Below are 27,969 nucleotides of genomic sequence, written 5' to 3'. Positions count from 1 at the left end.
ATTTTACTTTACAAATACTTTTTGCCTGGACTCAAAATAGATTCACACATTTTTTTTTCCTGACAATTTTAACTTAATTTCCTGTGAGAAGTAGGTTTAAGTATTTGTTCCCTCTCATGATGCTGTAAATAAATGTTTTGTTTTGGGTTTTTGCTTGATTTCTACCTTTCAAATGTTCAAGATAAACTTGCTTCTTTGAAGATATATGTAGTCTAAGTATATCTGGTTTTTATTTTCAGGGTATGATTTGCATATGACTTTAATTAATTGCATAGATAATCTCAGGAAACATACACACACAAACTAACGTATATATTTATATATTCACATACAAACACACACACATACACATAAGAAAATTGACAGTGGGTCTGGATTCGATGATAGGAAATTATTCTGAAGTATATGGCATCAATAAGTTGATTCTGATACTTATGCCTAAAATAAAGTCAAACTATATTGATAAACAACTATAATACAGTGACTGACACCAAAGGGACAAGTGGAATATCAATTAGTGAATGGATGAATCAGGATTGCTTAACTCTCTGATGAGTACACAAATTCTGATTTCATCTTGGTTTCATCTTCTCTATCTCCAAATACATTATATGTACTCAATACATATGTTGAGTCAACCAAGAAGGGCTGAATTATTAATATTTTCCCCTGTTTTCTTAACACATTTCAGCAGAATACACCAAACAGTTCAAACTACTGATTTATTTATTAAGATGGCTGAAAATGCCTGATCAATGCCTACCAAATAAATATTTTTGTTTATACAGCAAATGGAATTACTTTCAACCCCTAGCTTTGGAGAAGATAACGCATTTTCAAATGGTAACTTTTACCTTATCAATTGATTTAGATAAGAAAAAAAGAGTATGGTATCATTTGATTTCTCCATTACATGCATTAAGTCATCTTAAGGTAGTCTAGGTCATTTGGATCACATCAAAATTGAGATAATTTCCACTATATATAGTTTATAATATTTAAAGAACTAAACAACTTAATGGTTAAAAGAGTATATCTTACTTTTGTCCTCAATATAGTCATCCCAGTTAAACATGCTGATTGTCCGATTAAAAACGGTACCATTCCCATCCAATGAGTTATTAAAGAAGGAAGTGATATTTATTTCAAAGGAAGAATTATCTGGGGGCCATTGCAAACATTTATTACGCAGGTTGCCCATGAACAGCTGCAGTCCTATTAGCGCAAACACGCTCAGACAGAACACAGTCAGGATCATGACATCAGAAAGCTTCTTCACTGACTGAATCAGGGCCCCCACAATGGTCTTCAGGCCTACAAATAAAATCAGAGGGAAGAATTTAAATATACTATTCAACAGCTTCTTTACCAGTACAAATATCATGAGCTTGTCCTGGAAAATAAAAATGTCATGCAGAATGCCAACAATATTAGTTTAATGTTTGTGGTTGAATAACATTTTCATGAAAAGCCTGCTAGCTGGTGAAAATGAATGAAAGCAGAATTTGTACGTTCATTAGAAAATTGTGAATGGAAACGGACCAAATGTGTATTTCCAAACACTCCTTAGAGCAAAAGAAATGATTTTGTTATTCATGCTTAAACATCAACCTTGTGTAAATATTTTGCTTTTATTTGCAGATGTCTTACTCTCTAACCCCTCATTGGTTTTAGAAAAGTCTATATGGATAGAATAGCAAGAAATCTGGAAGTCATTGAATTATGAGGCTATATATTTGTGAATCTGCAAGCTTAAGTATGGGTTAAAAAAGGAAGACATCTGAAAACTGAGCCCCATGCAGCACTCATGCTATTCCTTGCTCTTGCTCTTTCATTTTATTTATCTGCAGTTAAAAAGATTGCCAGTTTTAGGTCTAAATGGTCAAATTTGCATCAACCTGAATATCTCATAGTTTAGCTTCTATGCGAAAAGCTTGATGTTATAGAATGCAAACCATGTAGCCTGTTACTGCAAATGCCTCATGCAAAACTTGTTAAACTCAAAGGCTGATTTAGATCAGTTTTAAAGAAAGCAACTAGTAAAAAGCCAAGAATCAAATCCATCCAAAATATGATGTACCGATTCTTGCTTTTTTACATATTTATTTGCGATATGCGACAAGCAACAAGGCTTCTGCACAAAAGCTGTGATTGTAGCACCAATGCAGCTAAAGTCAGCCTCGGTGTTTAACCTAGCTCTCACCTGGAATGACTGAAATTGTTTTCAATGCTCGGAGAACTCTGAATGTTCTCAACGCTGAGACATTGCCCAGGTCCACAAACTCTGTCACATATCTGTAATAGGGAGTTCACACACAAACACAATGACAGAACACAAGAAACAGTTGGAGATATAAGGGGCCTACCACCTTATACCACTTTCTTCTTACCTGGAATTACAGAAATAGTTTTCAAAGCTCTCAAGACTCTGAAAGTTCGAAGAGCTGAAACATTGCCTAGGTTTACAAATTCTGTTACATACCTGTAGAATTAAATCAGAGTTATTCAGAATTTAGGGAAATCTAAGTCTACGTTGGTCTTTCATCAAGACCTTTTCAACTTCAATGAGTGTTGCCATCAAATTTCCCAATCAAGAGAAAAATGGCATCGTCATCAATCATAATCCCTGTTATTCGAGAAACTTTATTTTAATTACTTTACAGTGCTAATTGAAAACAAAGCCATGTAATTTACTATGATAATTCCTAATTTCTTCAAACTGAATGATATGATTGGAAGAAAAATATTCCAAATTTACATGATAAGTAAGAAAAATGCTTGATCTGTCAAGGGAAGCCACCAAGGAGAAGTATATTATAGGCTCCCACCAATGAGTTACTCTTCCAGGATAGAAAATGTATTAAGATACTTACGCAAAGGTAATGACTGTGAAATCCAACCAATTCCATGGATCCCGGAGAAATGTGAAATCTTCTAAACAAAAGCCCCTTGCAAGTATTTTAATAAGTGATTCAAAAGTATAAATTCCTGTAAAGGTGTACCTGAGAGAAAATAGCCATGCTCACATTAAAGATCTAGTAGTTAATTTATATGTATATGTACATATCTTAAAGGAGATTTAAACAGCAAACAAAAATTGGGAGTTTCCATATTGGTCTTCCTATGATATAGATCTTAGGTGGGGCTTAAGGCAAAAAGAAACATTAAATTCCAAAAGACATTCTCAATGACTGTAAATAAATGAATATTGTACTTTCCACATTAATTAATTTAAAGGATACAAATAATATCAGTCTATATGAAGATATTTTCTGAAATACACTGGCTCTCACTCTGATTTAAGCAAAAAGGTATTAATCCTAAAATGAACAAAGGATTTGTGTTTCATGAAGCATGTATCATTAAGAGCCATGAAATATATACTAGTAAAACATAGAACTGTGATAGCTATTAGAAAAGGAACATACAAACTAGGTATAATTTTTATCAAATCACTGGTGTTCTTCAAAAGAGCATAAGACACACAAGAAAAATAAAGGGCTAAAATATTAACAGTCAAACCAGTGTAGTAATTTGAGCTACTAAGCTTTGTTCTAGAGGAAATTAGTGGTTAAAATAAACTTGATTAAGTGCCTGGTTTAGAGTAGCAAGCATGATTTGTTAAAGGAATTGATGAGGTCTCAAGATGTTACAAAGGACAATTTGAAACATAAACGAATGTCAATATGGAAATTTTTAATTTTCTACTTACTCCACATTCTTTGTCCAGTCTGGAGGGTTACTCATGGTCATAAATACACAGTTGGTAAGAATAGTGCACATAATGAGCACATTGAATAAAGTAGAAGAATCTCGTCAAGGAAGACAAAGTTCAATGGAGCAATCTCACTTTCATGCACCACCATGCCTTCACCACCATAAAGCTTAAAATTTTCATGCTTATTATTATTTTATGCTACTTATCATTTTAATGTTGACTTTTAAAAATTTTTCTGTAATTCAACAACTCCAAATCTAGATCATGCCTAATGGCCAATCATCAACTATTTTGAGGCTAGTTAGGTACTTTCAGTGATTAAAAAATTAAATGCAAAGAAATGAGTTTATTGGTGAATAATTTATCAATTTTAGTTCCCTTAATGACAGATTCAACTGAACAACGGAACTGCAAGCTCAGCATGTATGTAAATCCTGAAGAAAATTCAACAAGAGAATTCAAGTAATTAATTACATGCATTATAACTGCATGCTAAGGGTCACCACAGTAGAATGTCTTATAATAAGGTCCTTTCTAAATAGAGCATGTAATATACTGTAATTGCTCATAAAATTCTGAATTGTGAGGGAAGATGGCAGGTGTTAGTGATGTCATTTCTTGGGTTTGTAACTGAGGCCAACTTCCTTGAATCTCAGTTCACTTGGCTATAAAAGAAAGAAAAAATAATTTGAGAAGATTGCTATGAGGATCAAATTAGTTAGAATATATTAAGTCTCCTACAGTTTAATTGACATGATACATAGTAGATGCTCAATAAATTACTTTCCTTACTTCCTGAAGCATAGAGAACACTGTTTATAACAAATATCGAAAAAAAAAACAAAAAACAAATATCAGGTTTGTTGCACCCTATCCCACTTTGCCTATGTATGTATAGCAAATGTCCTTCGCTTTCCTTTACATTGAATAAACAGTAAATAAAACCTGTTTAAGAAAATATTCAGTAGTCAGACAATTGAAATGATTTTCTTTCAATTTAATAAAAAGCACAATAAAGATTCAAGTCATGCACAGTGGCCCATGCCTGTAATCTCAGCACTTTTGGAGGCCAAGACAGGAGAATCACTTGAGGCTAGGAGTCCAAGATCAGCCTGGACAACAAAGTAAGACCCCATCTCTACAAAAAAATTTAAAAATTAGCTGGTGTTGTATTGCATGTCTATAGTCCCAGCGACTCAGGAGGCTGAGGCAAGAGGATCACTTGAGCCCAGGGGTTGGGGATTGCAGTGAGCTATGATCACACCACTGCACTCCAGACTGGGTGATAAAGGGAGATCCTGTCTCAAAAAAAAAATTAAAAGAATAAAGATTCAGTTACAATTATTATGCAAGGAAGCAAATTTAGACACAATTATAAAAATCTCAGAGAGGGAATAAATGCTATTCATATTCCTTCCTACTCTTTTATCTTTTGTTACAAATCATCATATTACTTACACATAACAAAATATGGACACGATTTCAGGAGCAGTACAAGAGGACAGTGAGTAGCCAGTATTCTGTTAATCTAGAAAGGAATTTTCTTTGCATCTATAACTGGTTATAGTCAAAGCAATAATTGATTTTTTTTTAAATTTTCAGTAGCAGTGCTATAAAGCTCATACTTCATTCTCAGCTTGTTCAAATGCATCCACATGAAAACAGTCATAAGTAATTGATGTGGATCAGCCACACGAGGGCACTACAATCTAGAGAACACAGAAAAACACCATTTCAAAGAAGGAATACATAGTTTTCCTTTATTCCTAAACACAAACAAAAAATAATGTAAAATTAATGATGCACTGCTATTAGTGTATGAAACCGCAGGATCCTCTTTGCCAACTAGCCCAGGCCCTAGTGAGGAAAAGAACGTCCCTTGGCAGATTGGCACCACTCTAAATGTCTGGTCACCAACCTCGATGGTCCTCAACACAGTCCTGTATTTTTCCACTTTACTGCACCTCTTACTCTCTGCAAAGACAACTTCAAATATTCTCCACTTTCCCCCAGTTTCCAACCCTCTTCTTCGTTCCCTCTGTATTTCAAGCTGATGATCTTATTTCCTACTTCACAAGAGAAAAGAGGTAGCATCATACTGGCATATCTTCACTTCTCACCCCCTAAGCAACAAACCTCTCAGCAATGGGATCTATCCTTTCCTCCTTCCTGTCACAGTGGGAAAGTCGTCAATCCCTCCACACATACTGGGGATACTTTCCACCTTTCTGCAATACTTCAGCAATCCTTATCTCTTCTTTCTCTTATCTTTAATATCTCCCACTCTATTGGCCTCTTCCTGTCAACCCGAACTTGCTTAAGTCTCTCCTATCTTGGGGGGGAGGTGGGTGGAGGGTGGAGAATTCTCTCCTATAACTCACAACCTCTTTAACTACTTAGAACCCTACCTCCCTTCTCCATTTCACAGCCAAACTTCTTGAAAGAGTCGTTTATCTTTCTTTTCCTCTGTCACATCCTCAGCTCGTGAGCTTTTCTTTCTAAAGATGACAAACATCTTCACGTTGTCTCACAAAAACAAAAGAATAATTTTGAGCTCTTATTTGACTTGCTTTTTTTGCAGCCTTCGACAAAGATGATTTCTCCCTTTTGCCTTAACTTCTCTTCCCTTTGCTTTCATGAGTTCCCAATTCCCTGGTTTCTCCATGCCTTGGGGCACCAATTTCTCTATATCCTTTGAAATGTTGCATTTTCCTTTTAAAGAAGAAAGACATGGATATCTAAATCATCTTTCCCTCTTCTGCTCTCCTCATCCTAGTATGAGTCATCAACAAACATAGCTCAACAAGCATAACCATTCGTGTACCCATCAATCCCAAATACTTCTCCCCAGGCGAGGTCTTTCTTCTGAATTCCACACACACAATTGTGCGTATGATGTCAGCACTTGGATATCTCATCGACACTTCAAAATCATTAAAAAAAATGTAGTTGTAAACTGAATTAAAAATCTTTTCACCCTACCCCTCTGTTCCTGCTGCTAAATACTGCTCCTTTAACAGCTCTGTATCTTACAAAATGCCACATGATCTAGCCAGGGATCTAGGAGCAATCTTGTATTTCTCTTTCTCCTTAGACCTACACATCCAAGTTAACACCAAATATTGTTAATTTTGCCTGCTATTTCTGTATTCAATCCCCACTGTTTTTCCATCCCCATATCCTTTCATGGTCCAAGTGTCCTTCAAGACTAACATCAAATCTAACGGTCCATCTAGATTATTGCAGTTTTCTCTCAACTGGTGTTTCTGAATTCATGTTTGACTCCTTCCAACCTATTCTACATACTGCACCAAGATGACCATTGTAAATGTAATTTGGATTATTTTGGTACCTTTCTTCCACTTTTAGGGTGATGATCAAACATCTTTAACATACAGTCAAGATTCTGAATCTGACCCTTGTCTACTTCTCCAGGTTCATCCTATTTTCTCTTCATTGCACTATCCCCATCCTGATAATATTGTGATTATTTTAGGTCATTGAATGTTACGAATGTTTTGTGTACTCTTTCTTAAGTCAAGGTCTTGCGAAGGCCAACTCTTCTCCCTGGAAATGCTCTTTACTTCACTGTTGCCAACTCATACTTTTCCTTTAATATTCACATTAACCTGTTTAGGTCTACCAGTTATACATCCCTGGAGCACCTTATGCCATTCCTCCACTGACAAATTTTAATATTGATCTTTTCTACCAGTCTATGAACTTTATGATGGTAGGGATCATGTCTGTATTATTTACCACTATTTCCACCATTTCACATACTATCAATTGACTATTGAATGAAGTCAGTTTTGCAATTAATTTATTACTAAATGGAATAATATTTTTCCTTTTTAATAGTTTTGGATGATATGCTTAGTGATCTGGAACAAAATACAGCATGAAATTTGTTTTCACATATATTGTGGATACAAGTTTCTGTAATTTTTGGAAGGTTAAGATATAGGATAAATATAAGGTGGAAATTAACAGCCTCATGAAATATATGTCATGTAATGAACTCAATCATGGTTTTATGGCACTTAAAAATATTTATTCACTTTAATGATAGGATTTCATTATATATTAAAGTAAAATATATATTTCAATATTAATTAACAATAGAAATAATGATAATTTTCTACTAAGTCACAGGTAATAAAGCATTATTCTAAAAAACATTTGTTTTCTGCATTGTATTACTATCATTTTAATAATAAAGTATGCATTTAAAATCCTAACAGACACTTAAAAACAAATCTATTTCACTTTTAAGACAAAACAGTAGATAACTAAAGTCAGATTTTCATATTTGTGATATAAAATAGGTATCTCTAGATAAAATGTTTCAAAATCCATTAACTTTATTAATCAGTATTCATTTATTTCATCAATCCCATAATTTTCAAATTCCTGGATTTTTGTGAGCGACTAAACTGCTAGGGTTTCAGATAATCATAAGAAATATTCACATATGAAAAACATAATATGGGTATTAATTTTGCTTTGGTGACACTATGCATTGAAAAAGTACCCACATCAAGGCAGATTTCAAGGGGCTAGAACTATTAGCAAAATGTATATATCCTATATTGCTTTTTAAGTAAATAGACCAAGGCATAAACTAAAGTACATTTTTCAAAGAAACAACATATCCTGGAACAGCACTTCCTTAAAAGCTTTGCTATATTAAATAAAACAGAGGCAGATGAACTTCATATACTATCAGGAGAAAAAAAGATCTTTTTAATCTATTAAAATGTATTAATTTTTTATACCAGGTATTAATAAAAGTAGGTTAACCTATTGATTGATGCTAACTTGCCAGTTGGCAAATGTAAAATATTTCCCATGTGTATATGTTGAGGAAAAACTTCTTTAAGTTTATATTGAAAACAGCTTAAGTAGCCCTTAATATGAAGCCAGGATCATTAAAGCTCTGACACACCCACCTCCATATCCATGGATTTAGGATGAAGCAGCACGAGCTTTAATGCAATGAAGCATGGATCAGATATATCCTTTATCAGCCATGTGGGCTTCAGCAAGTTGTTTAATTCTTTGAGGCTCATATAAATGTGGATAATAGTATACTGTCACTATCCACTAAGATAATAATCTGTTATTTTTTTATTAGCACTAGTAATTTATTGGACATAAAAACGTAGGGTATTTCTTTGTTATTCATAAGGAAGAGAAAGACATTGTACTCTGTTCAGAGATTTTGTAATGACATAATATTCAGAGAAGTTGCCAAGGAATTTTTAACATATGTAAACTGATGAGGGAAGATAGTTTTATGTTAGAGGTGTTCTAATGCAAAAATGGGGAATTCAAAACAGAGTAGGATAAACCTCTTTCTACATATCAATATATATTTCAGAGCCAGCAGTAATACTAAGTATCACATATATACTGTTAACTCTTGACTTAATTTTAATATCAACAAACTTCTGTTTACCAGTAGACAACTAGGTATTAACTTCTAAACACTAAACGCAGAGAAGAGAAATTAAGTTGTATCACCTCCTTGGGATAGACCTTTGTAGTTCTTTCCATGGAAAAACAGGATTTTTTAAATTTCGATATGAATACCATATAAATTTGGGATGAGCAAGGAAGGTATTTCTTATTTAGTGAATTAGTTAAGTTTGAGCCACTGAAAAGAACATTTGAAATACATAGACACAGGAACATTGGTGATGCCCCCAGTGCATTATATCTGGGGGGTTAAAAATCCATTTTCTTCTATTGGATGGGAAATGCAAAGAACACTGGGCTGAGAACCAGAAGATCTGGTCTGAAGTTTTAGCTCTACCACTGACAGAAAATGTAGCTTTAAAAAGAGACTAAACATCTCTGGGCCTCAATTAACTCAACTGCAAAATGAGACAGTTGAGACTGACTACATTGTGTTTTGATTAACTACTGCCCCAAACTTTGATGCTATATATACACTTTGTTTACAAAGACAAGCCAGAACAGAGTCGTGCTTTGTGCAATTCCTTATGCAATATGAGAAATGTGTTTTTGCAAATCTTGCAGCAGTTGCTGCTAGAATTGTGGCTACTACCAAGAACAGCTGTCATAGGTACCTCTAACAAGTACCTATCAAGTACTACTCATGGGTCCTGGTGCTAGATATTTATCACACATTTTATTATTATGGATGTCTAAACTATGATTATAATTTTACAGATGGAGAAACTAAGATTCAAAACCACTGGAGTAACTTGGCCCAAGGTCACATAACTAAAAGGTAAATTTCAGAGATGGAGTTTAACCAGGCTTTCTGATACCAAAACCTATGTTTTTCACTTTCCTACTATTTGTGAATGATAGATAGCTCAGCATTAGTTGTGTAATTTGTCGTGTCTCCACTTTTTGGCAGCCTAATTCAGTGTCATGACTTCATATATCATCTATATGCTGACACCTCCCAAAGTTGGACACCTCCAGCTCAACACTGTCCTGAAGTCCAGATCTGCATATCCATCTAACTCCCTAACGCCTCCACTGGATGTCCAATAGGTGTCTCAAACAGAACATATTTAAAGCCAGACTCTTGATTTTATCCACCAAATTGCTCCATTCCAGTTCCCCCAAGATCCGTCAAGAGCAACTTCTTTTTTCTTTTTTGACCAGACTAAACACATGCAGTCATCCTTAGTGCCTCTCATTCCCTTATACCCCACATCCAACTGCTCAGCAAATCCCACCAGCTCTTTCTGCAAAATATATCTAAATTTGATGACATTTTACCACTCTCATTGTTTCCGCCATAGTCCAAGCTACCATCATCTCTTGCCTTCATAATGACAGTCGGCCCCCGTCTATCTCCTTGCTACTGCTTTTCCCCCCCACATACAGCCTATTCTCTACAGAGCAGCCAGAGTGATCTTGTGAAAATGTGAGTCAGGTTGTGACACTCTTCTGCTGAAAACCGTCATCTCTCCTCATCTCATGCAGAGTAAATTTGGTGTCCTCACTACAACGCACCTCACCTCACCCACAACTTCAGCCCCTGACTTCCACTCTCACTGACCTTATCGCCTCTGCTCCCTGCCTTTCCTTCTCTGCTCCAGCCACTCAGGTCTCCTTGCTGATTCTGGAACATTCCAGGGGCAAGTCCACCTTCAGACTTTACCTTCTTACTTGCTGTTCCCCCTGAACTGACTGTCCCCGAGATTTCCAAGTCTTTCTCCCTCACTTCCTTCAGATCTCTGCTCAAATTGAATCTTTTCAGAGAGGACTTTCCTGAACATACAACCCAAAACACGACACCTTTTTACTCTTCCCCTTTACACAGATTTATGTTTCTTAGTAGCACTTATCACTACTTCCATATGATTTATTTGTTTATTGTCTTTCTCCTCCCAAACATACCCAGCATGAATGTAACTACGTGAGAGCAGGGACTTTGTTCGGTTCAATGTTCCATCCAAATGCTTATAAGAATATCTGCCACTTGGTAGGTATTCAGTAAGTATTTGCAAATGAATGATAACAAATGCAAAATAAAGAAGAAGGGTGTGCATATATTAAGTTTAAATAATAAAACCTGAGATGAAACACATTTAAAACTCTGGGAGAGATTTTAGGAACACGGATTATTTTTAACTTGTTTGCTATCTAGAAAATGTAATCATGTTTTATTTAAATATCAAACAAGATACCAGGCACCTCCAAAGTATTTTCAGTTTTCAAAATATGCCCTGGTAAAAATATCATAAGCATAACTTCTTATACTGCCAAAATCAAAAAACAAAGCTAATTTGATATACAACAGATCCTAACAATGGTAAGAGCTCCTTAGGAAACAAGTCAGGCTTTTTGTTGGAAATAGAGTTCCAGTTTTAAAATACAAATTTCTTTATTGTGAATGGCCTTTTGCTATGCATAAATTAATGATAATAAATACAAAATGATCTCCCAATTATGTACAAACTTACCATGATCATCTCTAAGCATTTTTAACTTACAATAAAGGGCACTACATTTGAAGTCTAAAAACCAAGATTTGAGTTTAGGGTTTGCATTGTAAAGAATAAAGGACAAAATCATTATGAAATGAAATTAGAAACTACCGCATTATATACATCCAAGTTTACTAGGATCAATGATCAATTGGGCCAGTATCACCAAAAGACTTTGAAAGACTTATCTATCTTGGAATAGTAGCACACCTGCCTTTTCTTTTCTTATAGCTCCACACCAAGATGAGACATCTGAAATATATTTTAATTTGGGAAATTAGAGATTTTTTAAAAATCTAATTTTCTACATTGCAAGAAATTTGTGGCTATGGCAATTTGTAAGCTTCTAGGACAGTCAACAGTTCAACTGGGCATAACTTAATAGATTTACCTGGTTGGCTTCATATATCGACATGCATCATTGTAGGCCTCCTAACAACTTTGGCCTTTGGAGATTGAGTTCTTTCTTTTGGGAAGCAAACACAAGGCCTCAAATTCAAGTTGTATCTGGATTTATCCCAGCATAAACTATGTCTTCAATAGCTTGAAGACAGATTCTCTGATCACAATTTCTAAAACCTTACCATCTACCACTAGGAGTCTCCTTTCCAGGGGTCTTAAATTGGGATTCACAATGTCCTAGGATTTTTTTGTAAGTAGAAACAATAGCTCTCCTGAAATTTTCAAAAAAATACATGATCTCATAAAAGTTTTAAATCAAACATCTGCTTTTAAAAAAATATTGGGTTTTCTTAATTTCATCCTATCATTCACATGCAGAAATAAATTTTTCTGATCCATTCTTTTTTCACTTGTTTGTTTTATATCTGATTTTCTAATGTCTGTTTTATTACTCATTTATTTATTCAATACATATTCTCCCAGTACCTACTAGATTAGAGCATAACTCTGAATTTTTCCTATAATTTTATAAATTATGTTTATATAAGGAACATACAATTATTTAAAAATATAATAAATACTTTATGGAAAGATTTACTCAGTGCACAGATTATAAATACTTGAAACATAATAATTGATCATAATTTATAATTCAGGAGACCCAAATATAAATTCCAACTTTATTATTCTTTCTAATGCTAACTCAAAGACATTTTTTTCCTCCGTGTGCAACTGAGTCTCTTATTTGAAAAACAGAAGTAAGAAAACAGTATTTCCTAAGATAATGCATAAGAAATTACTAAATCTTAAAACATAAATATCAAATAAAAATACATTGATATCTATGCAAACCTGCAAGAGAGATACACTAGAGGTTAAGAGGAAACTTACAGAATGCCATGCTTCTAAACACATCATTTGGCATACTGCCAGGCACGCCTGGGGACATACTTTACATCTCCTTCACCTAGAACTGAGATGAATAACCTGTATCAGCCTTATCCAATTTCCTGAATTCCCTACCTTATCTAATTCAAATATTTTCTGGGCCTGTTAGAGGTGGTAAGCTTTATACTGCAAGCTTTAAAACCAGGCTCTAGGCTGACCATGCAATGGAATTCCAAGCAATAACTCTTCCTAAAGAAAAAAGAACATGTTGTCCTATCTGAGGCTTTGTTTAAATCTCAGTTTCCCTTGCCTTACCTCTGGTCCCCAATACATACCACTCCTCATCCCCAGGCTTCTGTGATCTGCCTATAAACGCCCCTGCCCAGCTCAGCCTCAGTCTTCCAAGCCTTTGCTTCCTTGGCATTCCAGCTGGCTGTTAGCTAGACCATTATTTCTGGCCTGGAATAAAACCTCCCATTCTCAACTACTCTATTTAACTTCATGGAGTAAATCAAATTACTATCTACCACCAAGATGTCATCAATTTCCTCTCAGGAAAGCAGATACTTCAGTAAGGAGAATAAAGAATAAAATGAGCATGTGTGTGGATAGACAGACATTAAGCCTTTGGAGAGAAATAATTGTAACAGGATCTGTGACTTAAATAAAACATAGGAACAAGGGACAAGAAGAAAAAGTTAAAGAAAAAAAAATAGGAAGTCAACAGGAATGCTGGTGGGAAAAGAATTAGGAGAAATATTTGAAATTGTAAACATTTATTAACTCAAAGTTTTCAAAAGCAGAAAGTGGTAAAATTCAAACCAAAAAGATATAAAATTGTAATTCAGATTATGTATATTTATTTGCCAAATGTAGAAGCAGAAAAGAAAATTAGCTCATGGAGTTTACTCCATTATATAACATTGTAAAATATGAAGACATAAAAATAGAGCCTGGTAATAGCATCAAACTTTATGAAAAAGCCTTGAATATAACTGGCAATCCAGCAGGGAGCAGAGGATAAAAGAAGAAAGAAAGAAGTAGTGAGTCAGGCAGAGGAGAAATACTTAAGAAATGGGAAAAAGTGGTTCACTTACCTACAATCCCATTTTGTGACATGCTAATTGTTGAGTAATAGGAAAGAAAAAGAAAGAGCACATAACATCTCCAACCACATACATTTTGAAAAATGCACAGCTCAATAATTTAGTCAAAGAAGAAAATCATATTGACTATTTGAAAAAGGATATGAATGTACCAAAATCTTAATAGCTAATTTTCTAATAGGGTTGAAGGGAGTTAAAATGTACAGGGCAGGGGTGGCACTGAATCGAGAGATTGCTTTCCCTTTATTCAATACTATAAATGTCTGAAAAAGAAAACACAACACATAAAACAGAATTTAGAATATACATTGAGGACATTTTTAAGAGAAAAGTGAGAACATTATTTAGAAATATTGTCCTATAAAATAATGTAGCTATATACAAATTATCAATATCTGATATGATGATAGATGCTTAGATGCTTTTTCCTTCTGAGCACTATAAACTTTCCTAAATTTGGTAGGTGACATGGGGATTTAAAAGAGAATATAAAGAAAATTTGTGGCCAGTGTCATAGGAATTCTTAGCATCTCTACCAAGATTTAATATATGTATGTTTAAATTGCATTTATAAGTCACAGGAAGCACAAAAATGAGGCTTCAATTACTTCTTCAGTTAGATAATTTTATCAAGAGAATTTCAAGATTTTCCATGTGTGTTCTTTGCTCAAACTCTTTTTTTGGCACTTATAAGTCACCTGTTATTATTTATTCTGTGGAGAGCAATGGCAAGGAGAAAATCTATGGTATGAAGGCATAATTAAACCTGCTGAAGATCAAAGTGCCTAATAGAGAGCTAGAGACTATAAGGAGGAGTTTAGATACTACTCCTGCAAATATAAAAAAAAAGTTAAAATGCTACTCTTAGTTGACACTTTTTGCTTCTCAGCATTGTAAGAAAATCCAGGTCAATTTGCACTCATTTAAAAATATAATTTGTATTCAAGAAAGTGAACAGGCTTTTGCCCTTCCTCATTTCCCCATTGGAGGATGCCTCATCAGTTCTCTCCCTGTCTCCAAAATGCATGTTCAAATGTGTGCTTCCAAAAGACGTCTAGGATTATTGGTCCATTACATAGTCAGGCCCACCCAGCCTTCTAGTGATACTTCAGACAGCGAGAAGAAGGAGGCACAACATTCTTCACCATCATCCTTGCGACTAGCTCAGAACCAATTCAATTAGTAAATAGAGGAAGCAAAGGCAACTTGGCTAAGAACTCACTTTCTTATTGATATAGTAGGGGTCCAGGTCCTCCAGAGGCACTGACACCATCTCTGGAGGAATGTCTCCATAAATAAATGGAAGAGATTTTCCTGCTTCCAAGTCACTATTTGGCTTTGGGCCATTTTCATCGTCCTCATCCTTGCGCTCCTGCTTGGGTCTCTGAGCTTTCTCTTCTGCAATGCGTTGTTCAATAGCAGCAAGGGATTCCCTGGTAAAGAAGCGGAAGCTGTCAGGTCCTGGCGGTACCAGCACTGACTGTGCCATCTTTTCATCCTGCTCCTTTAATCACTGTTTAGCTCCTTGCATAAGAAAGTGCTACAGAAAGAAGGGGGGAAGAAAAAGCAATGGCCATTAGGTTAAAAGGTGACTGTGGCAATTATAAGACACTGAGCACTGAGATAAAGTACGTGAACCAAGAGAGCTGTCATATTTCACAAAAGAAGCTGTACGTGGCATTCTGGGAATCTCAGACATGCATTCATTTGCTTGCATGGAGATCTCTCTTTCACAGTCAGTAGGTGTCTATGAGGTAATCTAATCTCCCATTCCCAAAATGTTTTAAGTGATTGTGCTAGTTGGGGGAAAATAATCCAATTCAGAGCTCGGAAATGGAGGATACTGGTTTGTGCTTGCTATTTCACTTCTGTGAATATTTTGGCAGCCATCTTTTTCAGCATTCTTTCTAAAAAAAAATCAGAGATCCAAAACAAGAAATGAAACATCACACAAATTGTAGAACCTGGGCTGTGTGAGGCTCTCGCATGTATCTCTCCATTTTTTTCCATGCACCTTTTGGCTCACTTTATCATCTTTAAAGAGTTTATTCAAAAGCAATACACCTGGTAAAGAGCTCTGGAAATCCCAAAATGCCAGGCTATGGAAACATAGGTAGAAACTGCTTGAAAGCTAGGGAGGAGGAAGGAGCAGGAGATGCCTGTTTGTGTTTGCAACTGCTCGGAAGCTGCACAGGAAGGGACCCAGCTCCTGCCAAACCGGGCAGGAAGTCATCCACGTCAGAGGTCTGTAGCTTGGACCCCCTGGCTTAGCAACCTGCTGCTAGCTAGTGTAATTGCTTCTTAAATTAACAAATTTGCAGTACCTTAGGAAATACTGTTGAGATGGCCCATTTTCTCAAATAGTACCCACTTCCCAAAAATCTGGCGTAGCATTCTGAGTGTCCATTTCAGAATTTGGACTTGAAAAAAATAAGTGTAAGATAGTGTATATTTTAAGCAAACTCCTATTATATGGGTTTTTGCAATAAAATAAATGGAGTTTTACTGGTATTCAAAACATATTTTACTAAACTAAAGTAGATAACTCAATAGAGCACATCAATCATTCCAAATGTTACATGTGAACCAGTGGCAGGAGTTTCTATGCTATTTGAAACAATACAACCAAAATCTTGACTCCTAGATGCTGTCTGTACAAAATCACTTGATCTATTTTTTCTTCTTCTTCTTTTTAAATCAATTCGTTCAATTCCCACACTACAGGAATGAGAGCTGCCAGTTAAATATATGAAATGCATTTTCTAAGAGTAAAATGTGTTAGTATGCAGTTGATTTCTGCAGCATATACCAGATAAAACACAGGGAAATCTAAAACAACATATCTACTGTACAGTTTCATTAAGAAAAATTTTTGAAGTAGACCAGGACCTTTCAGCCTCCAGCTAACAGACTGTCCTCCCAGTATCACAGTACCTCCAAAACATAGCCCATTTTTTTCACCCATCCCCAGAGACCCTCATGGCTAGCGACAGGCGTAGGCATGAAGATGGTCCTTGCACACCGGGGGAGGAAACTGCCATGCCTGGATGCTCTAACAGAAGAGACATGCTAAAACATGCAGCCAGCAGCTTCAAAATGAAAGTGGTCCCCCTGCAGATTTCCCCAAGGATTCTACTGTAAAGGTAGAGAAGCATCACAGAGAATAAGCATAATAAGAATATTAAAACATTACCCCTGCAGAATCTTTTACACCCACAGTTTGGGATTGATAAGCTGGCACCAAGAAGACTGCAGCTAAAATTCCATCATGCTTTAAAAAATATATAATTTTTTTTTTTTTTTTTTTTTAATTCTTCTTCAAAGACCACACCTAACTTCCTGTAAAAGGATTCTGGTAACTGAAGTAAGAACAGGCATTTCCTGTACAGGGACTACAAAGTGGCATTATTGTAACTACCACTAGAGGGCGGAGAAACTGTGAAGAGAAACACCTTCGCAGTGTACACACAGACAGACGAATGTCTGAAGCGGCACAGAGCTTTCAGTAATGGAACTCTCTGATCTTTGACCGGCTTTTCTTAGAAGTAACGGTAAAACTTTACTGATTTCGAGGATTAATTTTGTTAAGCAGTGATGCTTCTCTTCACACTGTTTATTTGCTAAGCCAAAAAGTCATTCACTCAATATACATAATTTAAATTAAAAGTAAAAAGAAAGTACAGTAATGCATCACGACATTTTCAGGCAACGAAGGACTACATATGTGACGGTGGTCCTGTAAAATTGTAATACTGTATTTTTACTGTAGCTCTCCTATGTTCAGGTATGTTTAGATACACAAATACTTACAATTGTGTTACAATTGGCTACAGTATTCAGTACAATAACATGCCGTGCAGGTTTGTAGCCTGGGAGCAATAGGCTATACCATATATAGCCTGAGTGTGTTGTAGGCTATGCCATCTAGGTTTGTGTAGGTATAATCTATGATGGTCCCCACAACAATGAAATTGCCCAAGCACACATTTCTTAGAACGTATCCCAGTTGTTAAGCAACACATGACTGTAAATAGTGGAGGGTTAAAAATAAGAACTATAAAACAACAATTAATGAAAGTCTTACATACAGTAGGACTTGATATGAGCCTCAGGTCCAGAGTATCTGAAATCCAGTAAAGCTCTTTGCTAATTCAATAAAGAGATGACCTATGCCACACAAGTTAACTTTTCAAGAAAAAAAAATTAACTCAATGAGATACCAATCTTATTTTACCTCTTATTTACGTCACTGAAAAGCAGTGAGAAAAGGGAACTGAGAAGCCAGCGAGATCCTAAACAGTAATCTTTCAGCTACTATCAGATTTAAGATTTGAGGACTTACTAAGTGCCCGTCACTAAGCCAAGATGTCTGCATACACGATATTATTTCATCCTCCTCACAACCCTATCAGATAAATGCTTTTGTTATTTGGAAAGTGAAGAATGGGGGTATACTGAGATTAGGAAACGTTTCCTAAAATCATCCAGGCAGGATCCAAAGTCTGACGTCAAAAATCTGTGATCATTAGTCATAAAAAGAGACACCTGTTCATTTAAGCAACTAAAGCTTAAAATAAGGATCAAATAAAAATCAGGCACTGGCACCAATCATAATCAGAAACAGTTCCTACTGTTAATTCCATATATTTTGTATGTTTTCTAGCTTCCTCATTTTCATTAGAAAATGCATTTGTTGGACATGAGCAAGGGGAAGATATAGCCAGAAACAATATTTTCATCACTCTAGCAGGTATCTACTTTTGGTATAAGAGAAAGAAAAATGACTCAAACTGATCAAAGGGAAAAAAAAGTGAAGAAAGAAGTTCATGCAAGGGTGGGGAACCTGCAGCTTTAAAGCCACATGTAGCCTTCTGGGTCCTTAAGTGTGGCCTTCTGACTGAATCCAAATTTTACAGAACAAATCCTTTTATTAAAAGGAGTGCAGAGAGAAAGATGAAGCTTTTCTTGCCTCCTTTAGTGGTTAAAAAAGAGCAATCTTGAAATTAGAAGGCCGCAGGTTCCCCACCTGTCTAGGGCTAGTTTTTAAGCATGTGATAATTCAGGAGCTTAACTGATGTCACTAGCACATAGTTATGCTGTACCCTTTGGCTCTGTCTTCCATGGCGATAGCTTTCCTAAAAAATTCTGCCCTTATTGTAGTGAGATGCTGTAGCAACTCTAGCCTCCCAACCTTCCATACCTAAATTCAATGGGAACAAAGGGCCAGAAAAACTCTCAGTGCATCTTACTGGCTCCAGGTGGGTCACATGCCCATCCTGAAGTCATCAGTGTTCTGGGTAATGCCATGCTTTGATTGGCCTTGCCTAAGCCTCATGCCCCACCCTTGGAACAAAGAAGAAACCTCACTTGAAATCTATGAACAGTCAAGTCAGGGTCATAGTTGTGCTACAGAAGCATTCCTCAAAAGCAGAGTTGGGATACTATAAGTAAATAAGAGGGAGATTAATGGAGAATAACAAAAACAAACAAGTGTGTGTTCTAGTCACATATGGGTTATATTTGCAGTGCCTCAATATTTGAAAAGTAACATTATCAGCATGAGGATATATACGTATAATATGTCTTCCATGTATACCAATTTCCACATATACCAACCAGGCAAGATATTTAGTTAGAAGATGAATTCCCCAAAGGAAGTAGCCCTACTGTAAATAAGCACACAAATATTTTACAAATCTCTATGGTGAGCATCAGCCTCAATTATCAAATAAATATTCAGGTCTCACATTACAGATATGCTCAGCAGTAGACCAACTTGTTATACAAATTATTTTAATTCAAAAAAAAAGAAATTTACAAAGTGATTTGCCAAACATTATATTTTGTGGGGGAGATTAATCATAATAGCAACACATAGTATCTACTCTTTGTCAAGCATTATTTTAAGAGCCATAAAACCATTTAATCCTTATAGCAAGCTGATGTAATAGATATTGTGGTCACCCCCATTTAAAACATGAGGAAGAATTAAAAAGAACAGAGGATGCTAGAGGCTGGGAAGGATAGGAAGAAAGGAGGGATAGGGAAAGATTTGTTAATTAAAGGATACAAAATTATGGATAGGTAATAGGAGGAGTAAGTTCTAGTGTTCTACACCACTGTAGGATGAATATAGTTAGTGATAATATAATATATTATATATTAATAGTTTTAAATAGCTAGAAGGAGGCTATTGAATATTTCCAACACAAAGATATGATAAATGTTTCAGGTAGAATATGCTAATTACCCTGATCTGATCACTATACATTATATGTCTTTTGTTTCTTTTTTGGTTTTTTTTTGAGACAGAGTCTCGCTTTGTTGCCCAGGCTAAAGTGAGTGCCATGGCATCAGCCTAGCTCACAGCAACCTCAAACTCCTGGGCTCAAGCAATCCTACTGCCTCAGTCTCCTAAGTAGCTGCGACTACAGGCATGTGCCACCATGCCCGGCTAATTTTTTCTATATATATTAGTTGGCCAATTAATTTCTTTCTATTTATAGTAGAGACGGAGTCTCACTCTTGCTCAGGCTGGTTTCGAACTCCTGACCTTGAGCGATCCACCTGCCTCGGCCTCCCAGAGTGCTAGGATTACAGGCGTGAGCTACCGCGCCCGGCCACACTATACATTATATGTATTGAAACATCACCATGTACTCCACGAATATGTACAATTATTATTTATCAATTTAAAATTTTTAAATGAAGGAACTAAGGCAACCAGAGCAGAGGCTAAATAATTTGCAACATGCTTATACTCTTACAACTGGAAGGAATAGGATCAAAATTTTAACTCATGCTCACTGGCTGCAGATTCTCTGTTTCTAAAAGTTATGCAATGCTTAAGACGTTTTTTGGAATCATTCACTATCAGAAACACACCAAGATATGTGTAGTTTCTTTGATATTATATTAGTTTTAGGGTCCACTTCTTTCCCATTGACTCGAGCCAACGTGTCTCAGAATATTTAAAAGGGTCAACACAAAATGTCTTACAAAAACATCCAAGACATCAAATGAGCAATACTTGAATATTTTTTTCTGTCTCAAAAAGACTTTTGTGTAGTGTAGATTTGAAAAAAGAATTATTGTTTCTTGTTTCTAATTTCCCAGGATGTTTTCAGAACTCATACACATTAGTTTTTCTTCCATTAGCTCTGACCTTTGTTAACATCATACTGATATTTTATGAGGATTCTATATGACGTACCTTTTCTGGAGGTTTTAAATTTTGTTTAGTCATACTACTTTTCAGACAGAAGATTTTGTGTTACAACTTTGAAGTCCAGACACCATAGTTAGAGGACCCATGAATAATGGGAAAGGCAAACAATATTATTTGAAGTAGTCAAAAAAGAAAAAAATATTAAGAATTGAGTTTCTAAATTCTGATGAATTTCTGTAATTGCCTCTAATTTTTCTCTACAAATATCCACACTTATAATAAGTGCTCTAAAGATAAATTTATACTAAAAATGATTGACTTATTAAATCTCCTAGATGACATAATCTTATAATAGTTTATATTATTAATATAATCAATGATTTTGGATAAGTACTTAGAGAATTTTATATCCAAGAGTTAAAGCTGGGAAGACTAAGGAATGTCTTTTCCTGAAAGTGATTTTTTAAATTTCTTTCACAATTATAATTTTTGGTGTAATTAGTACATTAGAGTAATGTCATATTCATAAACTAAACAAAGATTTGCTAAATATTATTTGAAGATTTATTTTTAGATTTTCTAGCTTTCTAGGCTTCAGTGTATTTTCTCCAACAGTGTATGGTCCAACACTTTTTTTATTGTTACTTGCTGTGTTTTTGTATATTCTTCCATCTTAGCCTGAATCCACTAGCTCATTTCTGTAACTAACAATTTCAATAAAGGTGAGAAAGTTCTGAACAACATGACTTACATGTTTTTCTGCTGTAGATTAGGGATAGAGCACAACAGAATATGAAAAACTTGTGTACTGGTCAGAAAAACTGTCATTTGTTTTCTTTAAATGCTAGGTTTAGTTCCCATGTGACACAAACTTATTTTGCATACTTTACTTTCATATATTAGTCCATCTAGCAATATTCTTTATTTTCTCTCTCTCCCAATACATAATTTTATTTAGAAACTGTTTAAAGTAGGAAAACACTCTGTCCAGAAATACCAGGTGGAAAATGGGTTCCCAATAAAATGGAATTTTAGGGCAACAAAAGTCTAAAAGTCCACAAAAGAGAAACAGCATCACTGTCATCTGAACGATGGCCAGTTATTTACATTTTTGTCATTCTTAGTGAATCTAGGTTTTCTTCCGAAGTCCACACAAAACATGCACTACAAAACAATTTTATCATAAAATACTTGCTTTCTACACACATTTTAGGACAAGCTACCAACAGAAACAAATCTGTACAAATACATCAAGGGTTGAGCGATCTCAGTAGTGGCTGACACACTGCAGAATTTTGCCAAACAAAGGGACTAAATAGACTGTGGGCAAAGCAAATGAGGGAGAGTTAAGGAGTGAAATTTTTTAAATAATAATTAATTCATACATGGCACTTTATTTTCTTCAAAAGAAAATTAACATTTCGTACGACACTAATGAATTTTATCTTCAAAGAGATTAGTGCACTAGCAAAGTATTCAGATAACTGGAGAGCTGTGGAGAACAAATACCAAAAACATCCCAGCCTTACAGATCCCGAAGTAAGGATGGCCCTCCCTGATCACCCCCTTTGCCAGAGGTCCACAAAGAACTTGTAGCATGGGCTGGTCACAGTGGCTCACAGTAGCACTTTGGGAGGCCAAAGTAGGAGGATCACTTGAGATTTGGAGTTCAAGACCAGCCTGGGCAGTAGGGAGACCTTGTCTCTACAAAGAATAGAAATGAAAACAGCTAGGTGTGGTGGTGCATGCCTGTAGTCCTGGGTATTTGGGAGTCTGAGGCAGGAGGATCACTTGAGCCCAGGAGTTTGAGGTTGCAGTGAGCTATGATGACACCACTGTACTCTAGCCCAGGTAACAGAGCAAGATTGTCTAAAAATAAATAAATAAGAAGAACTTGCAGCATGGTTACCTGCCTGCTGTGCTTCCAACTCTAAGCAGCAAATTTTAAGGAGCCAAAGAGGAGTCCCTAGTGAGCAAGGAGCCAGAAAAGAAAAACATGGTAAATGTAAACCTGAAAGACAGTAAAATGGAACACAACCCCAATTCAAACCCCAGCTATGTTGGCCAGTCCCCAAAAGCAGTTGTTGGATTTAAAAACTGGACATGCCTCATTTCTCAAAAAACACAATACAAAGAAACTTTGAAGATAATTGGAAAAATCATCAGAAAAATGTTCAATGAAAATTCAGCTCTTCAAAGTAAGCATCTCTGGGCCGAAACACACCCTCCATTCATCCGGGCAATAGTGCCTCTTGCTGTTTAGCAGGGATGTATTGGTCGATGACACCACGTGGCTTTACAGGGCCACCTTTAAAAACTCTCATTTTAGGCCAAAGTCTGGGCCAGTGAGGATCCAAGCAGGCCTGCAAGGCCTGGGACAGCAGGTTCGGAAGGTTCTGAGGTCTGGCCCTTGCTTCCCAGACACAATGTCAAATACATAAAACCTCCTGTCGTGTTACATTTTATATTTTGAAATACAGAAGCATATTTTAAGTACTCTTGAGTCATTTATTTATTATCATGTTCTCTGTTAAGATTTCACATTAGCTTAAAATTCAAGCAGTCTTTACATTTCTGTACTGAGGTCACCACTTAAGTATGTCACATAAAGCCTTCTCCTGCCATCAATGTGTCCTGCATCCACACGGAGAGTCCCATAGCAGCCTCTTTGTTCCTCAGGTGAGCCAACTGGTTGTTAACACTGCTCTGCTACGAGGTAAAAGCTCCTAACCCAAACTTATTGGAAAAGGAGTGAACCTCTGCAAAGTCCATTTTAAGAAGAGGTACTTTTTGACCTCTAAGAACAATAAAAAGGGAGTATTTTACAGTTAAACACATGATTGGGCATGAAGAATTCAGATGTTACTTTGCTGGTCCAGATTGTTAATACTCTTCTTGTTCCTCCTGTGGGCTCCCTTCATCAGGTATCCCAAAGCCATCACCTGCGGTGTAGAGAATGTGTCTGCAATACAGAGTTGTTTCCCCCTCATTCTCCTGGCAAATCAATTCAAAGTTCCTTCACTTTTCAACATAAAAATCTCGTTCTTTCTCCAAATCTTTGATGGTTAAGTTTCCATATTTTGACCTCAATTCACTGTTGCGTCATTCCCATTGCCCACACCTGATTCTTTTTCACGCCACCCCAGGGCAGCCTTAGGAGCTGCTGTAGTTCTCTGCGTCAAAATGGGCCTCTGGAGAGCTGCACTGCTCAGATGAGAGGTTTCTGCCATTTATTCAGAGCTGGAGCAACAAGGGAAGGAACCACCGTAGTTTCTTGACCTTACCTGGCAACTACAGGGCCATAGTGGTTTCCATCATAATTTGCATCAAAACACTTCTTGAACCACTGGATGAATTCAAAATTGTCCTGAAACTTTCCTTTTACTAATTTATCTACAGAAATTATTTTGTCAACACCCATCCTCTGAAAACCTGCTTGTATGGCATTTTGAAGTTCTGGATGTAGTCTTGATCTAGCTAAGCTTGAATTTCACTTTCTTCAAGGCAGTAGAGCCAAGGAATAGCATTTTCTGACAATAGGCAGCCCCTGAGCACAACTGCTTGATCTCTGTCAGATTTAACTGCAGAGATTCATGACCCAGGAGTATACATTCACTGCCATCTTCAGCGCCTGGCAGAACCTCGTCCACTGGCCACACCCAGCTCTGGATCCATCTTCATCTCATTCAAACAGCTCAACTAATATTCTTTTTAAAAGTATAGGTATTCCTTTAAGTGGTTGTTATCTTCCAAAACACATTTTATTTTTCTTTAAGAGAAATGCACACCGATTTTATCATGATGATCTCTAGGAAATATAATTCAATGTATAATACTCATTTGACATCTAACTTTACTAGGAAAAAATCAGTTAACTATATAAAACAAGACATACCTATATCTTTATGGAAACATTTTTATTTTATTGCAGGTAGACACAGAACCTTTCTAAATCTTCAGGTTATTAAATGTGTGTTAGTAGATTTCCATGAACTAATTCAAACTTGTTTAAATGGCTTATCATCTGAGAGGCCACCTCCAATCTGATTACATATTAGTTTGTTTTTGATGGAATGATTTTGCTGGGATTACAGAATTCCACTTCTGCATTTTAACTATCAAGTAAGAAAGAAAATTTCCTAGGATATGGTTCTCTCCATGAGGGTGAAACACTTCCATTTGTTTTATATACGTGAATATTTACAACTCATTTTTCCTCATTTCTTCTGTTTTTTCAAGGACTTCTACCTAAATTTTTTCCCCTCAGCCCTCATCCTCTTTCATGGGGGAGAAAAAAGTGGCATCTGAAGTCCTCAGTGGGATAGTAGGTCTGAATGTCTGGGCATCTTCCCCACGTCAGAACAAGTAGGCAAAGCCAGGAAGAGAAGGTCTTTGAAATGAAAAACAATGCTCAAAAAATAGCTACATTCCAAAGTGTCCTAGATTCAAAATTTGCTTGTCCGTGTGTGTCAGAGAGAGAGAAAGAGGAAGAGACAATGAGAGCATAAGAGACCACAGGTTTGTTTCTTCATGTCATATCAACACAACCTAAATTCTGGCACACTAGTGGGTTCTTGACTTATTATCTCATTTCGTGCTTGCAATATTTGTGACAGAAGTAGTATTGTTGTCACTTTCCAAACATGGAGGTGATCAGAGTTTATGGATGTTGGGTAACTTGCCATTGCCACACTGAGCCAGGGTTTCAAATCACATGTGTCTGATTTCAAATCCTAAGTATATTTCATTATACTTGATGTTCCCTATACTAATGAGAGCAAGAAATTTTGTTTTTCTCTTTCCTTTTTACTTGTATATCTGTAGTGTTCAGGCACAGAGTAGGGATTGAGTACATATAATAGATAAATGATTGTATTGAGTACCTTCTATGGTCCTGGATCTATAATAGTTTGGGTACATAATAGGCATAGATGTAGAACCTCCCACCAAGCCAAATTCTCTTCCTTATTTCTTTTAAAATCATCATTTCCTTTGAGGCTCACAGTATCAACATCATATGTCTCCTTCCTTGCACTGCTCTTCATCAAGTTCTATCAACTGTGCTTCTGAAATTACTCATAGCTGTCTCTTCCCTTCTCTTTCCATTGCCAACATCCAGATTCAGGAACTTTGTATCAATTAACTGGACTACTGTAAACAAATGGTCTCCATTCTTCAGTCTGCCCTTCATCTACCCATTTTATATACAATTACTAGCATGATATTTGAAAAAAAATGACTTTAGTTATAATAATAATCTGTCTAAACACTTTAACATCTAAGTCTAATTAAAAGCGCAAATGTATAATTCTTGCATCCTCTGATCTTACTTTTCCTTTCCATCCTTTACACCCCTGAGATGACATTCAAACAATGATAAACTATTTGCTGCTCCCAATTTCTCTGCTTTCTCACTTTGGTATCTTTGCTCTGTTTCTGCCATTTGAAGTGAAATGTATTCTCTGTCCCAACCAATCAATTCAAAATTAACTCATCAAAATTTCAAACTCACATGCCATTTTCTCTAAGAAGCCTCTCCTCATCTCCTGAGCCAGAAACTACCTCCCCTTCTGAACTCTTGGGACACACAGTAAGTGATGGGGTACACTGGAAAGAGCATGGGCTTTGAATCAAATTATTTTAATTGAAACCTGGTTCTGTTGTTTAGAAACTTAGTGACCTTGAATAAGAGTCAAACTCTTGGATCCTCAGTTTTCTGAACAGTAAGAAATGAAGGTTCATTTTGAGTTTTATGAGATAGATTTATAAGAAAATGCTAAGCACTGTGACTGGCATATAGTGGGATACTTCATACATGCTGGTTTGTTCTTTTTTCAGAGACATCTTAGTGGTGTTTGTCATTTCTAGTTTTTATGAAAGTTCTTTATGTGAAACCTTATCTCCCTCATTATCTCCTCTTCCTTATCTTATCCCATCTTTGTGATTTTCACAGTGCCCAGCATAGTACCTTGTCTGAGATAAATCATCTAGTAAATCACTGATGAATTAATGGCTTCAACTCTATATTCATCCAGTAAGTTTCTTGTCATTTTCACCAAGTATGCTCTATTTCCCTCCTGGATAGTTAATATCTCAAATTAATCTGCGTTTCTGATCTTTTATGTTTCACTTATAAGTAGTCCTTTCATATCTGCAGTTTAGCTTGCTTCTGTTTTAGTTACCTGTAGTCAACCTGGGTCCAAAAATATTAAATGGAAAATTCCAGAAATAAGCACTTCATAAATTTTAAATTGTGTGCCATTCTGAGTAGCTTGATGAAATCTAGTGCCATTCCACTCCCTCTCCTGCCCAGGACATGAATCATCCGTTGGTCCGGCGTATCCACATTACCTGCATTACGTGCATTAGTCACCTAGTAACCACCTCAGTTATCACATCAACTGTCATGGTATTGCAGTGCTTGTGTTCAAGTAACCATTATTTCATTTCATAATGGCCCCAAAGAGCAAGAGTAGTGAAGCTGACATATTGTTGTAATTGTTCTATTTTATTGTTAGTTATTATTATTAATCTCTTATTGTGCCTAATTTGTAAATTAAACTTTATCTTAGGTATGCAGGTACAGTTTCGATATCTCTAATCTGAAAATCCAAAGTCTGAAATGCTCCAAAGAGCATCATGTTGGTGCTCAAAAAATTTCAGATTTTGGAGCATTTAAGGATTTTGGATTTTTGGATTATGGATACTCAA

The 27,969-nt window shown here is 36.0% G+C and overlaps 1 protein-coding gene and 1 pseudogene across 3 annotated transcripts in view; both read right to left on the bottom strand.

Annotated features, from left to right (window-relative positions):
- The window catches only part of LOC105869407 (sodium channel protein type 2 subunit alpha), a 129,880-nt gene that overhangs the window by 67,960 nt on the left and 33,951 nt on the right, over window positions 1-27,969 (bottom strand). Inside the window, exons 1-7 of one of the 3 annotated variants that reach the window (XM_076005612.1) lie at window positions 17,284-17,391; window positions 15,313-15,630; window positions 14,236-14,353; window positions 3,713-3,803; window positions 2,874-3,002; window positions 2,204-2,295; window positions 1,042-1,314 (exon numbers count right to left, since the gene is read on the bottom strand). In XM_076005612.1, the coding sequence (XP_075861727.1) occupies window positions 1,042-1,314; window positions 2,204-2,295; window positions 2,874-3,002; window positions 3,713-3,803; window positions 14,236-14,353; window positions 15,313-15,579 (970 nt within the window). In that variant the 5' untranslated portion in view covers window positions 15,580-15,630; window positions 17,284-17,391. Of the gene's footprint in view, window positions 1-1,041; window positions 1,315-2,203; window positions 2,296-2,390; window positions 2,483-2,873; window positions 3,003-3,712; window positions 3,804-14,235; window positions 14,354-15,312; window positions 15,631-17,283; window positions 17,392-27,969 lie in introns of those variants that run through there. The other 2 variants (XM_076005613.1, XM_076005611.1) reach the window with 2 other exon arrangements.
- LOC105869405 (microtubule-associated protein RP/EB family member 1 pseudogene) lies at window positions 21,595-26,701 on the bottom strand (annotated as a pseudogene).

Source organism: Microcebus murinus, chromosome 8, assembly GCF_040939455.1.
Source record: "Microcebus murinus isolate Inina chromosome 8, M.murinus_Inina_mat1.0, whole genome shotgun sequence".
NCBI classification, from domain to species: domain Eukaryota; kingdom Metazoa; phylum Chordata; class Mammalia; order Primates; family Cheirogaleidae; genus Microcebus; species Microcebus murinus.
Note: the sequence above shows the minus strand (reverse complement) of the source record. Positions and strands in the feature narration are given on the sequence as shown.